This window comes from Malurus melanocephalus, unplaced genomic scaffold (genome assembly GCF_030028575.1).
Source record: "Malurus melanocephalus ecotype Western Australia unplaced genomic scaffold, MMel_1.1 scaffold_65, whole genome shotgun sequence".
NCBI classification, from domain to species: domain Eukaryota; kingdom Metazoa; phylum Chordata; class Aves; order Passeriformes; family Maluridae; genus Malurus; species Malurus melanocephalus.
Genome location: NW_026623297.1, coordinates 2,762,979 through 2,781,930, shown reverse-complemented (window position 1 = coordinate 2,781,930; position 18,952 = coordinate 2,762,979). Strand labels below are relative to the sequence as shown.

The following is an 18,952-nucleotide window of genomic DNA, read 5'->3' as shown; positions in this document are numbered from 1 at the left end:
GTTCTTAACAAGGTTGAATCATTCTGCCTGAACTCTTCTAACAAGGAAATGCTATAGCAGTGATGGAGCAAATCCAACCTTTACAGTAAGAAAGGTGACTTTTTTTTTTTTTGCTTTAATATAAAACCAGATTTACTCACTTTGCCTCCCTCATGCCTACATACTCACAAGCACCAGGCTCCACATCTACATGTGGTCTGGGTTCCTTGTGATGATATGGAAGATAAGGGACATTGTCAATGTAGTTTTCTTTGTTTCCCCTGTCTCCTCAGCATGGTGACTGTGGGCTTGTTTTGGCTGTGCCTTTTTGTACCTGTTGGGAGCTGTCAGAAATTTGTTCCTCCATCCAGTCCCACCTCTATGAACCTTTAGAAACAAACTCCCTGTTGTTTTCTGATCTGGGTTTCCCATGGAGCTGCACTTAGATGTTTTGAGCTGTGCTAATCCAGGTGCTGTCAACACACACCATTGTTCCAAGTCCTTTTATTTGGCTGTTTCTTCTGGTGTTCCTATGCTCATCTTCCCATTTTTTCTCCATTTATGCCAAYTGCAAGTGTATTACAGTTCTCTGTAACAGAGTTTATCTTTCTAAAGCAGAGCTTCTTCATTAAGTCAGTATTGCTTAATGGCTTCTGACAGAGCTTTTTGAAAGGAGAAGACCTGAATTCTGTCTTGTTTTGTGATGYTGGAACACCACAGCTGCCAGAGATACACATTGCTCTAATAACCTTTAAAATGTTTGAATGTAGATACATTATACAATATATATGTGTAGTAATATTTACTTTCAAGTACCTCCAAGCATTTGTACACTGGCTAATGAAACACTCTGTACATTTCATGACTAGATTTTGAGACCTGSTAGATCTGCCAATATGGGATATTTTTTTAGCTAGCACTCCAGCTGCATTTCTGAAGATAGTTCTGAGGTTTTTCACAATATGTTCCCATGCTCTTAARATTAATAAGCCTGTCAGTCAAACTAAGGAGTGATACTTGCAGTGTAATGAATGATTTTCCAGTTACACATCTGCATCCCCTGAGATGCCATCATCTTGGTTTTTGTTTTTAAGACTCAGGTTAAGCTTTGCAATGGTATTTAAAAGTCTGAGTTCCACTGACGTCATAAACTTCTTACATGAACTTTTTTAAAAAAAGCACATCTTTGGAGGTAGTCRGCATTGTCTTCCAGTAAAACTCTGTGTTTTGTATGTAGTTAAAACAGCAAACAGATGTCACTGATACATCTTSCTTGGGGCATTCTGTCTCTTTTTGCATGTAAATAGCCTGAATTACTCATTCTGCAGTGATGGGRCAGGTCTTGGATTTAACATTTGTCAAGAGGGTATTGCAATGTTTTGTGTTGACACATCCTGTATGAGAACTCAAGATGCATGAAAGTGTGTAATCCTGTTGATGTCATTTTAAACCATTGTCTTGTAGACAAATGTATGAAATTAAGGACTTGTAGGAGGGATGGTTTTTCTGGTGTGACACAGGCARGAGAGCCCTTAGGGAGCAAATGGGAGCACTGAGGTACTGGCCTGCCTGTCATCTCACTGATTTTAGTGTTTAAGGTTTCACCTGTAGTGCCTTACAAACCAGTCATATTATTCCATGCTTTAAAAACTCAGTTAAGTGAGAATCTGTATCCTAGGATCTGTCATCTTTGCTGATGTGCAAGCTTAGCTCCCACCCTTGTAATTTCATGGTTCCAAACTGTGGTCCCTAAATCTGATGTGCAGAACAAGCTTTTTGACCAGAGTAACCAAAGGAAATAAAACTGAAAGGAAAATAAAGGAGCTGGAAACATAAACACAGGCAAAGGTTCCTCCTGAAATTCACATAAAAATAGTAAAARGGTGTACATATAAAATGAAGTTCACAAATATAGCACAGAGCTGTTCAAGGAAGATAATCCTAATGGAAGTACTTTACGTATAGCAGGATAACACCAACAGTAAGTCATGGATAATGGTAGAAGCTTGGGAAGACCCCATCTTCTGTGTCTGATAATTGCATTTTTTCTGTTTGGGTTTTTTGCATGCCTAGAGCTCTTTATAATTAACTGAAATTATTGACAGGTATATCACAGAGGGACTACACCCAGTACTACGATCACATCTCTAAGCAACACGAGGAGATCTGTAGATCCATACAGGAGTTTTTCAAGAAACACATACAGTATAAATTCTTGGATGAAGACTGTAAGTATCTTGAGAGGATCTGTGGGTATGCATCTCTCTCTTCATAGCTATAGCTTTCACAGGGCTTAGTTCTCTTTACTTCAGAAGAGTCTGAAAGCTCTTGTGGCTACAGCTCATGGAGCAGCAAAGGTTTGGTATTACACTGGCAACAAAAAAACCCTGAAGGAATAGGCTGGAGCTCTTCAAGAAGTCACAACAAATGAKTGAAAGATCCCTTCAGAAGGCATAATAACTCTTTTGTTAAAGGCTTTTTAACCTTATTTTTGAAAACAACTTTTACACCAGAAAAGCGAGGTAGGAGATCCTTGACAAAAGACATTCAGTTGTGAGAAAAATACTTGTTCATAAAGATGTTGTTAGATGTTTGCTGCTAAATTATTGATGTATTCCTTGAATAAAGGATTTTAAAGTTTCTTTTCAAGAAGTTTTAATTATTTCTCCTAGAATATCAATGCACATCAGGTTAGGTGCTGAAACCTTTGAATAAAGGCCACAGTATCTGATACATCTAAACAGCCCGAGTAAATTGTCTTGTTCTTTAAATGTGAAGTCCTTTGAAAATTTGATTTGAAATAGTTTCCTGACCTGGTTTAGTGAGAATTGAATGGTGTTGCTTTGTGATGGGTGATCAATAGTGGCGAGAAGCATGATGAAGAAATTTAAATTAGGTCTGGTGTGGACCAAAACTCAGCTTAGTAAAATCCATAAACAAAAGAATTTTCTGGCAGCTTTATTATCATCTCTGGAGCTTTGAAATTTCAATSTTTAGGTAAGTTTTTAATATTGTTAACTTTTACTGAGCCACCAGAGCAATCAAATAGATCTGTCCTCTTCAACTGTCTGAAAAAGGTACCTTYAAGTCTCGGTCTCTGTTACATTAAAATTTTCAATAATTCGGCTCTGCAGAGCTTCTTTATTTCCAGAGAAGTTCTCATGGACTGCTGCTTGGAGAAGACCAGTAGAATCAGTACACTAATTTAATCAGTCCATAGTCTTACATTTGGAAGTAAGATCAGTCAAATAGATCTGGCATTCTGATTACTGYCTTTTAATTTTCCTCTGTGTTCCARCGTAATTTTAACAGGTATGTAATCAACTGATAGATAAGGATTCAGGGCWCTGTTTTTGGAAATTGATGCCTAGATTTAGGCTCTGAAACTGCAGTCTGGTGAAAGGTCTGAAGTGTCATCTTATGTAAAGGATGCCATYTGAGTTGCCTTGAGGGAAAAGGAGGTTTCAGGGCAACCTTCTGGGATGAAGGTTTGTTAACCTTTTATTCTTAGGCACTAAATGCTSGTCCATCTGCAGAGAAATGCCATGCAGAAAATGTTTTCTGGGTTTTTGTGGGTGTTGTTTTTTTTTTTTACCACATTTCATTTATCCCCCATTATCATCTCCCTTGATCTCCTGCCTGGTAGCATATGTGTTGTTAAGAAGAAAAATCTGGGCTTGCTTGTTTGTTTGCTTTTAAAAGGAAAGGTATTACAGCTTTTTTCCTGACTTCTTGTTTCATTGGGGATTTTGATGCTGTTTGCTCTGCTTTTTCCAGTTGGTCTGGTAGCATCTCCAGATGGAAGAGTTGAGTCAGAGCAGCTGAAGCATTGCAGAGTCAGAGCAGTAGGATAACAGATGGGTGAATGCTTTATAAATACTTCTAAATTATGTTAGAACCTTCTAAATACCTTTGATAAGAGCCCAGTAAGAGCAGTRTTTTGGAGGTGTTGATACTGCAGAGCTGGGCCTTGGCTTTCCCTCTGTTTGGAGCAGTTTCTGGTGAAGTTCTGCTGCAGTGTTACTGGCACAGAACGTTCCTGCTCTGAGATGATCCCTAAGAAGAGGCAACAGTTCAGGTTTTCTTCTAGTTCAGTGTTTTTGAGTTTCCTGAACCAGTCATCAGTGTAATATAGGTCTGAATGTCAGCTGTGAATCCCAATAAATGTCATTAGCCTCAGTGCTTGCCATGGGCTTGCTTTAAACTGACAGGCCTCACTTATAGAAACCCTCAGATGGAAGGGTTATCTTTGGGATATGACTAACGAGAGGATGTGGTGCAGGCACTAAGTTCACTTGAACAGCTGGAGAAGAAATCGTGGGGTTCCTGTACTCCCCTTTGCATTGATGACTGACTTAGCCAATGAGGGCTCCTCTTCCCAGGAAAACAGAGCACTTAATCCTGGAGTGACTTTTTTATTGACGCAACTAAACTTGTGCAAAAGCTGTGTGGATTTTTAGGCTACGTGGTAAAAACCAGCTACGTGACTGGCTTTGGATTTCTGGAGTTGTGGTTTGCCCTTAGCCCAGCCAACTTCACATGAAATGTCAGATGAAGCTTTACATGCATGGATGTGATCAGTCAACATCCCTGTTCCTGACAGGCAGCTTCCTGAGACTCAAGTGTTCCACTGTCATATCCTGAGTTTAGTTTATCCRCATGTATTGGGAAATCTCTTAGCTGAGATATTCCCTTATTAGTGAAGGAAGTAGCAATACAGCATTTGTCTGAGGCTTTCCTAAATCTCTCTCTTTTTCTTTCCCTTTCTTCCTGCTAAACTGGTACAGCTTTTGCATGTAGCCATGCTTGAATGCTTCCCTGTTGATTTCCCTYGCTCAATAGAAAGACAACTCAAATGTTTGTTTAACCATACAGAACAGAAGCTGATAGAAAACTGCATGTACAGAGTCATGTTTAATTAAACCAAGGGGAGGAACAACAGTGGAGCCAGGCAAGGCAGCTTTGAGTCAGTCACTGAGTGGCAAGGGTGTTGTTTGAAGGAGTTGTTATTAATTAGGTGTGCTGTGTCTGCTCTGGGTGACATCAGACATGGCCATTTCACTGCTACTGACCCCTTTGTTCCTACAACCTGTTTGTCCTGCTAGCAGYTGAAATCCTAATGTCTGTGGAGCAGGAACTTTCTCTTATTAAATGTTTGTGGAATGTCCAACACAATGGAGTCTTGATCCTTCCTTGAAATATCTCTGTTCTGCTGTRAACAAAGCAGCAGTGTCAAAGATAAGCTCTCTGGGCTAAGAGTTTATCAAATATTCTTCACTGGGGGGAAAATCAACAGAAGAAACGAGCATTAAATGGAAAAACCCAGCAGCTGATCTCCCAGGCATTAACAATAGCTCTTGAAATATTTCAGCTCCCTCTTAGAAATGTACCCAGTTCTGGCTTGCAGTTCTTTAGACCTRTTGACTTTGCAGATTGTGCTGTGTACACAAGTATCTATTCAGATTTAGATACATTCTGTGAAATTATGTGTCTTTTACAATTAACATTTTTTTTCTCCTTTTCAGTTGTTTTTGATGTGTACAGAGACAGCAGGGTAAGTGGACAATGGGTTGTATTTAATGGTTTCTTTGGTGAAGACTTGAAATGCTACAAACACGCAAGTAATAGCTTTGTCTTCCTAGAAATGGTCCTGGAAAAAAAAACCAACCAACCAACCAAAAAAATCACACCAAAGCAAAAACCCCAACCAAACAAAAAATCACTATGCAAAACCCCCAAACCAACCTGATGTTATTCTGTTCCACAGGTCTTTTTCTTTATTAAATACTGTCTAGAGGAGGAGAATAATAGAATTAGGGATGTGAATATGTCTGTGCCAGTGATRTAATTCTTTACTCAATACCTTCCAGAGAAGTTGTCTGTCCTAAACATAGAAYTTTGGCTTCAGCTGCAGTTTTCTCAGTTCTGTGAATCTGCAGGAGGTGACTTAGTTTTCCTTATGAATGGTAAGTCCTTGCTGCAGTAATTGAGAGTAGAATACACTGTTTCAGTTGGAATGGACCTTCAATGGTCATCAAGTCCTACTTCAGTTGGAATGGACCTTCAGTGGTCATCAAGTCCTGCTGCTTGACCAATTCAGGGCTGACCAAAAATTAAAGCATGTTGTTATGGATGCTCAGGCACATGATGGGATTCTTGGGGCTGTCGTGTGTAGGGCCTGGAGTGGACTCAGTGACCCTGTGTGCCCTTTCCAACTCGGGATGTTCTATGACTCTTTAATTAAGGGCATCATACAAATGTGTCTTAAACACCAACAGGTTTGGGGCATTTTCTTTTAAGACAGATATTTCCTTGGGCTTTATTTTTTTCACTCCATGTGTTTTTTTCACTACAGCATTTGATCTCATCAAAACTTATCCTTAATATTTCTTCAGATTATCCTTGTGAGATTGGAAAATGGTTCATATATGTAAGTCTAGGACAGGAAGGGATAATTGTCAAAAGAGGATATGAATGTGGTGTGCCCAGTTTGTGACAGATGGAAGCCAGTTTTTTTCTTTTCAAGCTGCTCCAGCAGCTTGGTCCTGAGGGTTGGGCAGATCAGAACCCTGAACAACGACATAGTGATGGAGCTGGGGAGAAACATCCCACCCAACTATTTGAAAGACAGATGTGGATGTGGTGCTTAGGGGTGTGGYTTAGTGGTGAACATGGAGGTACTGGGCTAAGGTTTGGACTTGATGATCTTGTAGGACTTTTCCAAACTAAACAGTTCAATGAACTTCAGGTGCCAATATCACAGTTAGTAACTTTGACATCTCCTAGAGTGGAGAGAAATATTTGGTCTGATGAATAAGCCTTGAAAGGCTCACATGTAATATTTTAAAAGCAACCRCAACCAAAAATGCATTATGCATCCTTAAATCTCAAAACCTGATTTAGGGAATCACAGCCTGATTTTCAGAATCACATTACTGCATGAAAAGTAGGAGTTTAGATTGTTTTTTCCAAATCCTAAACCAGAAATGCAAAACCAGTGTCTAGATACTYTTGTTATGTATGTTTTTGAGTCTCACTGACTTGTTTATAGTTAYGGGATTGGAGAAAGTCTTTATTATAGTTGAGTTGGGTGTATTGGGAGTAAGTCCTGATTTGTCATTTTGAATGTTACTGAGCTATTTTGTAATTGTGTAATAGTAAATCATACCATAGTTTGCAAAACAGAAACAAAACAGGAATGTATCTTGTGGTAAACTATGACTGTTGTTTCTCAGCACAATTTTCAATATAGATGCCTAAAATGAAGCTGTGGGCTAGAGCAGCTGTGCTGTAATGGAAATTACCTGCCCAGGCTCAGATCGACAGACGTGAGGATGCTGTCAGGGAAAATGAGGAGCAGCACTTGAACATTGAACCAGATTCTGCCGTTGGGTGCTCTGCCTCATTGCTAAGGCATGAAGACAAATTATTTAAGTAAAAGGTTTCAGCCTGTGGGATCTCAAATGAACAGTGTTTCTTCATCTGTCAAGATAAAATATATCTGTTTGTAGATTTCTCTCAGTGCCTTCTACCCTCGAGTCTTGTAAACTGCCAGATAGCCCTTTGTGTGTCAGATGCTCCTCCTTTCACACATACTATTGTGGTTTGCARCTCTGTTATTCATCGCTCCCTTGGCGTGTGAGTTACAGGCAGCGAAAGAATATTGTGAGCATGATTAATTTCCAGAGCCCGTGCTGCTCATCAGGCTGGTTGCACAGCAACCTCACCTACAGAAGGAGAGAAATGTTCGCTGTCTGCTTGTTTTGAATTCTTTCAACTCTAAATACGCAGCTTGAAGAAGCAGTTTGTTGTTTGATATAGTTGTGAATGAGAGCAGCCCCCTCCCCATGCTTGCTTTAATTGCTTTAGAAACTGTTCAGAGTTGGCTGTCACGGGTCTTGCTTGCTGAGTTGGAGGTGGGAGTTCTCAAAAGCTTGAGAGTCRGCTCTGCTGTTGCTCTTTGCTGTCTCCCAAGTGTGAACAACAAACCGTGTTCAAGACAAGTCTCTGTTGTAAGCCGCTACAGGGAGCGGCTCCAGACTAGTGCTGGCTCACAGCTCTTGTTAAGGAGCAGACCAGTGCTTGTGTCTGTGCCTTGTGAGGGTTGTCACTGTGCGGGAAGGTGCAGCTGGAGTCAGGGAGATGTAACAGTTCAGTTTGCATTTTATCTGTTTTTAACTTCCTTTGAGCAACAGGCTTTGTTATGGGCACTTCCTTTCAGTGCCCGGCTGCTTAATRCCTTAGTAAAGCAAAGCATGAAGGGGACAGGGTGTGGTAAATCTACTGAGTACTTCTTTTAGGACAAGAAAAAAATACCATGTAGTGCAAGTTGGGTTTTTTCCATCTCCACATATGTACAACTTTGCTTTCCCTGCTGGTGGTGCATTTCTGTGCTCTCATATGACAAAAATTACTAATGGCAGACAGAAGATAGCAGTTAAATAGCTTTAATATTTCTCTTTAGATACACAGTGCAAGTCATCTGAAACTACATATTAATCGTGACATTGCTATTAAGATTTGAAAGAGAATTTAATCTTRAGAAAAGGCAGTTTGGTTACTGACCCAGGGTTATATACACTTCTTTTAATGAGTCCTGAAAAGAGATATTTAGGTTTTTTTGCCACTTTCATCAATGTGCAGCTACCAAAGCTCATTGCAGATATAAGACCCTCTCAAGGAAACAGCTATTGCTATAGATGGTGCACTACTGTTTGCAGGGATGGAGAAACACTGCTGGGTGCTCACAAAAAACGTGTTGCTTTCGGTAGTTTCAAACCAAATTTTCAGTTTTTTCCAGAGTACATTTCTTTCCTAGATAAATTCTTATGTTCCTGTGAAAAAGCTGAGTTGGATGTATTTGGGGTGAAGGGGAATTTTTGTGAAAGCCTTTTGTAGGGAAATATTAAGTAGAAATGTTTCTGATCCAAASAAAGATTCTCTGAACTGCTGAATGAACTTTGCCAAGCATTGCTTCASTCTGTGATTAAATTGGTTCATTAGCTTGTTTTTCTAGTGTGGTAGAATGAATCAAAACCCACAGATTCCTCCTCGTGCTGCCTTGGAGCTAACAAGACACCCCCATTAGCAAAAGTAAAACATTTTTTTGTAATGAGAATTTGTGACAGCCTTTTGAGGAGGACCAGAGATGGGATATGACAGCAGAGCTCGCCCTGTTGGCTCTTGTACTGATAGTACCAATATTAGTGCAGAGGTGTTGCAACTGAACCGTGCAGATCTGGRCTTGTTCACTTTTCTAGAGCAAATAAGAAACCACTCAGGTGTGTATCCCCCAATTTGCAGTTTGTTTTGTAGYTGTCTGGTTTCAGCACTGTTGTTTCCGTGCTTTGGCTTCTTAAAGTGTTCTCTGTGAGAGCTGAACCCCGTGAACCTGCCCTGAGAGAGACAGCTGTGAAATGCTGTGTGCAACCACACGCTCCCTGCTGGGCTGCTGGCCCAGCTCCAGTTTGCAAGTCATAACCACTGGTTTCATCTCTGCTGGGACTCCCCACACCTGCACTGTGGATGGTAACAGGGCCACCAGAGAATTTCTGCTCTCTATCTCACAGGTTCCCATGATTTCCAGTTCCACAGGGTGTYAGTGCCTGTGGGATAGCTCAGGTGTGTGGGTGGGAGAGGCAGTCTCCATGTTACTCTCTGCCGACGCTTCAAAAGCATCTTTGTGAGTTAGAAACCAGATGGCTGTAGTGTAAATAATTGAATGTATTTGCTGTTTGTATCAAGATAGGGAAGATATTTTCAAGAAAAAAGAAGAATCCTTCAGGAATGAAGGATCAGAAAACAAAACAAGTGTTTAGTAGCTACACAGTCTTCAGGTTTGTTTTCCAATTGCAGTTGATCTTTATAATAATAAAGTTCTTCAGCCCTGCTTATTTTACTGCGACCTTTTCCTTCCCTATTTGATAAAACTGATTTCTCCCAGAGGTAATACTTGCTTTGCAAATTTTTACTAGCAGCTGTAGTAATGTTTCCTCGTAATTTATCACAATGATCTGTTTTATTAGAATAGTTGTTGATACTTTCTTGGTCGAGAGAAGGTGGCTGTGTGCTGGGGATTGTATCTTGAGGTGACTCAAGGAAYACAAACTGTTTCTTCCTTCCCCATACATGTCTGTTACTTCTAATATGTGTTATTAGTCTCTGCTTTCATTTTGCAGTTGTAAAGCAGTTGTGCTGTTGTGCACACTACCACCACTGTTTAGAACACAGATTTAGAAGATGAGGTAGAAACTAGTGTAAAACACTAGTAATGTCTATATTAAAAATTCCTTTAAGTTATTTATTTATATCAGTACAGCATCTTTGAGCTTTCARTGAGCTCCATTAGCATTTGTCAGACCCTACTTTCTGCTTTTAGGGTCCCTTCTAAGACCAAGAACAGCAATTTTTGTAGATTGCTGGATGAAACAGCATTGCTGAGATGGTTTTTCATGGGAAGCAAAATCCCTGTTTAAGTGGTTTGGGGTTTTTTGCTTGTTTGGTTGTGCTTGTRTTTGGGATTTTTTGGTGGTTTTTGGTTGGTGCTCTCCCCTATTCCTTCTTCATTCTCTTTTGGAATCTTGGTAGATTATGGGGATTAGCCAGAACTTCTGTGGTCTCATATGAAAGCACCTGGCATAGAACTAAATTCAGTTTATTTGAGCTCTGTCTGATCTTCTGTTTAAAAAAAAAAGTTAAAGTAAATTAGTACATCATAGTTTGCTGTGATATAAAACAGTATAATGTAAAGGAGATAGAATACCTTAGGTGCTTAAAACCAGGTACTTTGAATTTTGACATATTTTTATTTAAGGACCAAACATACTACAATAATTTAAGTACATGTGTATTCTGATTTGTTTAGTTTTGTTTTAATTCTGTGGTTTGTTTTAATATTTTTGTGGTTCCTTTGCAGGGTAGGATTTGGTTAATAGATTTTAACCCATTTGGTGAAGTAACAGACTCCCTGCTCTTTACATGGGAAGAACTCACTTCTGGGAAGAACTTGAAAGGAGACCAGAGTGAAGGGGAAGCAACAGAACAGGTGAGGAAGGCTGGACAACATCCAGCAGGATTTATGGCCTTTGTTTTTTCTTTCTCTTCTATTGCAATCAAATTGTGATGCAAATCCCATTTAAGTAAATGGAGCTCCTTAACTTGTGAAATGTAAACTCTTGGTAAGTAGAATCTCCCTTAGCAGTTTATCTCAGCAAATATCACCTGCTAGTTTTGGATGCCTGCAAGGGAGTTTTTAGTTCAAACAGTACAAGCCCATATTGCAGCTTTGACCCCATTGCAAAGAATGTCCTGAAACTTAACTTTTACTCAGTTTTGATGCACTCCTTTTAGTTTTTCTTATTTTCTAAATAATCACTTAAATTTCTGCTTTGTTCCTGGTACCTATTATGCAGTTTCCCACATCTCCAGCTCTATGCTTGGGGTTTGACAAGCAGAAGCTTAATGTGTGTTTCTTCCTCATCTTGAATACCCTCAGGGAAGCCTTGTCCTCTGGTTGAACTCACTGGGCTTGCAGAACAGGGCTTTTCCATCCCTCTTCCAAGCAGCATTTCCTCTGTAAAAACAAATAACTTCCCATTAATACAGAGTGGGAGGAATAGTCTTAATTTTTTGTATTCCAGCTTTTTTTTTCTCACTGCATCTTGAGACGAGTCCTTGGCCAGCTGTGTAGGAGATAGAAACRGGTGTGTTAGGAGATCTTGGGAAACAGTTGTTTTCTGGGGAGAGAAGACTAGTCAGTCTAGGCTTTCCTTTATTTCCTAGCTGTTAAGCTGCATTAGAGGTAACTGAAATGACAAGMTTCATTGAGCTGATCTTAACATTTGATTGTTTAGTCCTATGTCTGTTTCCATAACACGWTGACTGGGAAACACCACTCCAGGCTGTTGTTCAGACCATTGCCTCTGTCCCACTGTGTGGCTGTTGCTGTGTGAAAACCCATTCCATGAATCCTGCTAAAAGCTGTGTCTCCTTTGTTAAAATACACTCCCAGTTCTTGAGCTGTCTMTGGGACATGCAAATTTCCATTTTGGGATTTCTTTTTCTCAGTGCCAGGTGCTTTACACAGTTTTCTGTACTGCAGCCTGGATGAAAAGTAAAAAGAATAACTTTACTTCATATTTCAGATTACATCTAGTCACAGAATTTGGTATGAAGTTACTAATCTCTCTTTAAGATGAAGCTGTTTGTTGCTGTCCATAAGTACATAAAACAGAAAAAGCAATTGCATGTGTTGAAGAGAAAATTGTATTATTCCCCAAAACCTGTTGCTACAATTGAGCAATTAGAGATATTTTTGGACCTTTTATAGGGGTATTTTTTTACTTCAGTAAGTAAATTGGTGGCAAAGCTTAGATTATAATTTCAGTAAGATTATAGTTGCAAATGTGTTTAAACAATAAACTGTGAAACAAGTTTAGGGATTCTRTGAAAAAGATTTTTCTCTATCCAGATATGTATGTAGATACTAYTGCCCAAAGCTCCTTATAGTTCCAATATTATGGTACTGTCATAAGCATGAGTTTATTAAATACATTAATAACTGATACATTGTAGAAACTTTAAAGTGAGGTAATGAAAGCCATTATTTGACTGCTTAACATGTTTGACATTTTAAATTGCTCCTAAGTGGGCAGAGGTTTAATAAGAAAGCTTCAATTTTTAGAARGCGCAAGTTTAGTTGAATGAGTGCCAAATAAACTCATTGGCAACGTGACTCAGTCTCACGGAGGAGTTCCAGAAACAGAAGCTTTATTCATGTCCASTGTTCTTCTCCAATGTATTTTCCAAAGGATTATCCAGTGTTCCGTTGTACAAACAGCAAAGTCACCGTCCAGCCCAGTCCCTACCTGAGCTACCGCCTGCCCAAGGACTTTGTGGACCTTTCCACAGGAGAGGATGTTCACAAATTGATTGACTTTCTTAAACTGGTAAGAAGTAGCAGAAAAAAAATCTCTCACCTTATGCCTTTGTTAAAAGGAAACACCAAAGTCTGTGGATCTCTGCTTTAACTAMCAAAGAGTACATAAAGACAGAAAAAGCAATGTATGAAGCCATCACACAACGTATTRTTGGGTTAATTGTTTCTGARGTTGATGAAGAGCAAGCTTTCACAYTGCTCTCACTTCAGTTAWTTWATTTTATTTTTATGGGAAGCAATGAATGTAGTTTGACAAATCTTACTGAAGGACTGAACTGTTTTCTTTCTTTTGAAATGTAAATATGGATGTATTGTGAATGGAAATGTGTTTTTGAATGCCTGGAGCTAATGCTTTTAAGAACTTCTTTAAATGTTAGGAGACAAATATATTAGCAAAAACCATTAAACGATTGTTCCTTTTTCAATCCACTTCCTTTGTTCTTTTGATGCACAGTGGCATGRAAACATGACATTTTTGTAAGGTAGGGAAGGGAGGGCAGGTTACCTGCATCTGGATCACTGATTTGCCACCACCATTATGGTTTCTGGTTCTTGTATATTCCACGAGTTAATGGACAAGGCACATCTTGCTCTTTACTGGAAATAAAATACAACAGTTTGGGATGAGAAAGAAGGTTGATATTGCTCTGTTGCATTTGCTGGAAACATTATCTCTTACYGTTCAAAAAATGGCTTATAAATGCAGTCACTGTCTAATCCATTGTATCTGGAAACACTTGTCATGATTTATTAGTGCTCTCACTTCAGATAACTCTGTCCTAACATTATGAACTCTCCTGTTCTGTTGACAGAAAAGAAAYCAGCAAGATGATGACTGAGGTACCCAGAAGCATTACATTGAATTACAAGCAAGAAATGTGGCAAAAGCTGTATTTAGCATAACTATTAAACTATTGATTTAAAGAAAACCTGCTTTTTATAGTCAATGAAAGAACTGAAGAGCTGTTCATCCTCTGTGTCTGTTGGTTTATGCAATAGTGTAGGGAAGGTTTTTCAGGGAAACATGAAAGGTCAGGGTGAGTTCTCACTGGATTCTGATGCAAACAAGAACAATCTGAGTGCAGCTGAACAACTGCTTTTCCATCTCATAATGTGAAGATTGATGCCACTGAGCTACGCCTTTGGACTCCCTGGTGTAAATATGGCAACATGTAATGCTTGTGCAGTTAAAACACGGAGCATTCTCTGAATTTAGGCACAGTCTTGCTTAAAATGTAGTCACAAAGAAAAAAGAATGTACATTTTTATCTGTAGTARCTTTTTAAAATTGTAAACTGATTTTGTTTTGGGGGCACTCATCCTTTATGTAAAAAAAAAAAGAATAAAAAAATGGAGAAGGGATTTTTTTGTTTGTTACACAGGCTAATATTTTATTTCTGAAAAGAGCTGTAGCTATCGTAGGCTGCTTAAGGTTTGAAAATTTTGCATATTGGGAATTTGAAATTCTGAATGCATTTCAAGTAAAGTAATATTTTCACAGTCACTAAAGGGACAAAATTCATTAAATTTCACCAAATTTCATTTATTTTCATAGTAAAGCTTTCTTGAATCCTGTTTTTTTTTAACATGATTACCTATTAGAAATCATCTGTCATTTTAATATATGTAGTTAACATCAACCTATAATTTTAAATGCAGACTCAGTCTTTTTTCTTTTGTGTCACATCTCTGAGTTTAAGAAAGCAATTACTCTTTCAGCTCTTAAAATTCTGTATTCATTTGGTACTTCATGTTTTTTGTATCAAGGGAAGCTTGGCTAAATTTGGGGAAACATAAGCTCTTGTTAGCAATGGCTGTTGTTTGGGAGGTGGGGGAGGACAGTTTTAGGTGAATCACCAGCTGACTTTTGGATATAGGTGTTTGCATGGCATCAGTAATTTATTAACAGTGTGCAGAGTTGCCATTGAAACAACAGGACATTTGAAGGTGTTCATAACCTCTGGAAATTGGTTCCTGTTTCAAACCAGTTATGTGATACTCTGTGTGTGTGTGTGTGTGTGTGTGTGTGTAGCTGTGTTTCTTTGCTTTGCTTTTGCTGTCGATTTGGAACGGTGTTTGGTTACAATCTGTTCTTGGATGTTAAATCTGAGCTAAGATGGTGAATTATTACTTACTGTCTTTATTTAGCTCCACTTTTGAATGAAAACTTACTCGAGTTAAAGATTATGCAGATGAAGAATTGAATTCCTTGGCACACATTGATGAAAAATCACAGATTAAAGCTCCTGGAAACAGTACAGACCTTCCCTGCCTTTGAAGCATTGGAACCTGCTTCTCAATAGTTTTTCGTATACAAATTAGATGATCATTAACTCAGGGCTGGGCTGTACTTAATCCTGCCATACTGCAGGACTTTGGATGAGTGTTTCGTACCGTCATCAGAGGGATAATTTGAATTCAATGTCTCTAAATTGGTTAGGAACTTCAGAGTGTAAAAAAATCAATGAAGATTTTCTTTTAAAGTTCCTAGCCATAACTTAAACTGTTGTTATGATCTAACCACACTTCCTTTAAACAGATGATGCCCTGGAACTTCCAACAGATCAAGAAATGCTTCTGAGCAATAGCATATTGTCTTTAAAAACACAACTTCTTGGTTTAAAGCTGGAAGATAGTTTCCCATCTTTTCAATGTGGGCTCYACAAATTAATTTACCATTCTCTCAGCTTTCTTTGCTGGATATTCARCAGAACATATTCCATGATGGGATCWGCTTGATGGRACCCAGTGCTCTCTGGAGTGTCCCTTTAGGGTGGGTAGCCTGGAGTTTTTCTCCACGGTGAAATGCAGATGCCCAGTCTGAATTCATGAACTGTCAGCCAAGCTATGTAACACTGACAATGAACAGTGTTTTGGAATTGCAGGAACTTGTCCTCTTCCCCTGGGCTTAGTCTTAGTGAAGAATCTTGAAAGGTAGCAAAGCAAAAATACTTGTCTGTCATTCAGGAACTGTTACAGAAACAGTCCCCATTGTAAAAATATGAGCTACATAATCAGGTTCCCCAAAATATCATATCCTTGCAGTTTAGATACTCTAGATGTACTTTGTCTTATCCCCAACTTCAGGTAACCCAGATAGTGAATTTTGTTTGTCTGTTAAATATTCTTCTAAGATAATTTTTACTCTGTATGTCCTTTTGATGAGCAAGGATAATTAACAACCATATTCCTTTTGGGGAGCTGAGGGAGCTCATGTYGATAGAATTAAACGTCTCATATACAATTCAGTGTAAAATTGATCTGAAGCATTTTTTATCTATTTCATCATAAARGCAGTTTCTGCCTCTAGCCATCATATACAGAAATTTGAAAATACAAAATTCCAGTTGTTAAGGTCCTTGTTCACTGGATTCAGTTAGGTCCTTGCTCACCGGATTCAGTTATATCATCACCATTTGCTGAGTAAGGGCCAAGTGTATACGATGTGTTTTAAGCATATAATTAAGAATATAAAGAATACAAAGATTCAGTTTRCAATCTGCTCTAGATGGCAAACAGAAGTTTTAGAAGGAGGTAACATGCAGTCATTTTATACAGATCCTATKCCTGCCAAACCCTGCAGAAGCCTGGCTGTGTCTGGTGGCTCYTGCAGTAAGATTCAGTTCTTGGGCTGCAGCTCTGCCAGGAGTGCCAAGGAAAAGTCCTTATTGTTTCACAGCTAATACTTGTGATATTTGGTCTCCCAGATGGATAGCAAGGATCATGATTCCTGTAACCCCATAAGTCACAGTTRTTAACAACTCCTGGCTTAGTTCAGGATTTTGAATAACACTCCTGTCCTTGTGGGCTTCAGACTGCCCATTCTGTTTGTTCTCTTTTGATTCTTCTTTCTCTGGTGTTGTCCATGTCTCTCCTCATCCCCCAGCCTCTTATTTGACTAAATGTTAGGATCAGAATTGGCAGAAGCACCGTGGATAATACTGATCTGAATTTTAAAACCTCTCTATCCACTTTTATCTTGCTCTTACAAAGACATGTTTTTGAGTGGTGCTCTATAATATCTGAAAAAAAATCCCAAAACACTAAAAGTAGGGGAKTAATAGCCAGCCTTGAGTCTCCATAAAATCAATAGCACTTGTTGCATTCTGGTCACAGAATATGGCTTGTAAAAATCCACATAAGTGCATCTGACACCCTTAGCAAGAAATCTATCTCTTTGTTAGGTACTCACCTGTTACTCGTGTCCAGGATGCAGAAAAAAGGTACCYTGTGAGATGCAGTTCAGATTTAAGGAACAGACCATTAGGCCCTCCTGGTTTCAGGCTTTCAGGTGAGCATTGCCAGGTGAAAGGACTCCAAAACAGATCAATGGCAGTGTGGAGATAGGTAATAGCATGGCACAAACCTGTGTAAAAATCYTTCTGTACCTTTGTGCGTGGCTGAGTTCAGCTTTCACAAACAGTCCCAAAATTAAAGTGTGAACCACAGTAGAGCCCAGGGTGTTTGTCAGTGAGCATAAACAGGCAAATGGTAATTGATTTCAACCTTACAGGCCAAAAGTATAAATGCTGGTTGTGTTTGGACGTATGTTACATTTTGAACATTGGTTCAAGAAATAATATTAAACTAAAATATGTATTTTTGGCCAAGAGAAGATGGACRTAAAGTATGATACAGAAACAGACCATAGTGCTTTTGATTCATGAAGGATACTTGGTGACACTGATGTTTAGAGGCWTAATAAATCTACCTTAGCAAAAGGTTGTCTGGATGTTGAATTAACAGTGTCTTCTRTTTGAATTTGATGACCTCTGTAAAGAGAAAGTTCCAACCTGCGGTCATCTGAAATTATATAGAACTAAAATAAGACTTGTTGCCATAACAGGTGTATTTTGTGCGGTCTTGAAGCTTTCTCAAAGATASAGAACCCTTAAGCAGTTACGTGTGATTACAGGTTTTTATTGTAATAATGACATTGGCACTGTAATAATGACATTGGTAAGTCTGGTTTGGGGTTTTTTGATTCTTTCTTTGGAAACAATTCTATTTGCAGGTTGAGGGAGGAAGATATCCTACTAAATTTCTCTGTGTGAACTGTTGCAGCAATGCACTACCTGGGTATCAATACCCAGCTGATTGCTCCAAGGTCCTCTCAACAGCTGGCCAGGCTTCTTCCAGGGATGTGTTTTGGCAGCTTGTAGAGAGAGGTTGGTTGGCTGGTCGGTCATAAATGCTGARTGCTCAGAACCTTTCTTCAGGGAAACATTCTAGTTACAGCTGAACTTCCAAGGGATATTTGTGGCTCTTAAACAGCATTACTGTCCAAAAGAAAGAGAATAATCAATACTTGTTATTTCTAGTCTTTMGGGCTTAAATCCAGCTGGTGGAGGGGCTTGAAATTTTAGGTTTTGTCTTGGCTTCTGCTGTGAAACTGTGTTCTGACAGACTGTAGCACTTCATTGASATAAATGAATTATTCATGGGAGCTGGGACTGTAAGATCCAGGAGAGAGAATGAACAATGTGTGAAGTGAAAACAGCTCTACACCAGTGTGAGGAATACACAGGAGGCACTCAGTGTCAGTATGTGTCAGAAATGATTGATGTGCATTGCACTGACTTTGGGCAGCACWGGATCACAGACCTGTCCTCAGGAAAGGCTGGAGGCACTATGGTGAGCACTAACAGTGGTATTCCAAAGCTTGGGAATTACAGAATGGTTTGGGTTGGAAATGGCTGCTCAAAGTCATCAAGTCCTCAAACACTTCCAGGCTGGAAGCACAACTTGTCTGGGCACTCTGTTCCTGTGTCTCACCAACTTCATACTGAAAATTTTGTTCTTAATGTCAGTCTAAACTGACCCTCTTTCACTTTAAAGCTGCTGCCCTTTGTCCTGGCACTATAGGCCCAGTTAAAAGTCTCTCTTTATGTTTCCTGTAAGCCCCTTCTAAGTACTGAAATGTTTCAATGTGGTCTACCCAGAGCTTTCCCCACCTCCCTCAGCCTTTYCTCATAGGAGAGGTGTTCCAGCCCTTATATCATTTTTGTGGCCTTCCTCTGGATTTGTCCAACAGGT

At 39.2% G+C, this 18,952-nt stretch overlaps 1 protein-coding gene across 1 annotated transcript in view; it reads left to right on the top strand.

The window, feature by feature from the left end:
* CDC123 (cell division cycle 123) overlaps positions 1-14,469 on the top strand; it is a 30,930-nt gene extending 16,461 nt beyond the window's left edge. The window contains exons 9-13 of the mRNA XM_057366460.1: positions 2,085-2,207; positions 5,505-5,533; positions 10,895-11,023; positions 12,789-12,926; positions 13,729-14,469. Coding sequence (XP_057222443.1) covers positions 2,085-2,207; positions 5,505-5,533; positions 10,895-11,023; positions 12,789-12,926; positions 13,729-13,755 — 446 coding nt within the window. The 3' untranslated portion in view covers positions 13,756-14,469. The remainder of the gene's footprint in view (positions 1-2,084; positions 2,208-5,504; positions 5,534-10,894; positions 11,024-12,788; positions 12,927-13,728) is intronic.
* The last annotated feature ends 4,483 nt before the right edge of the window (positions 14,470-18,952 follow it).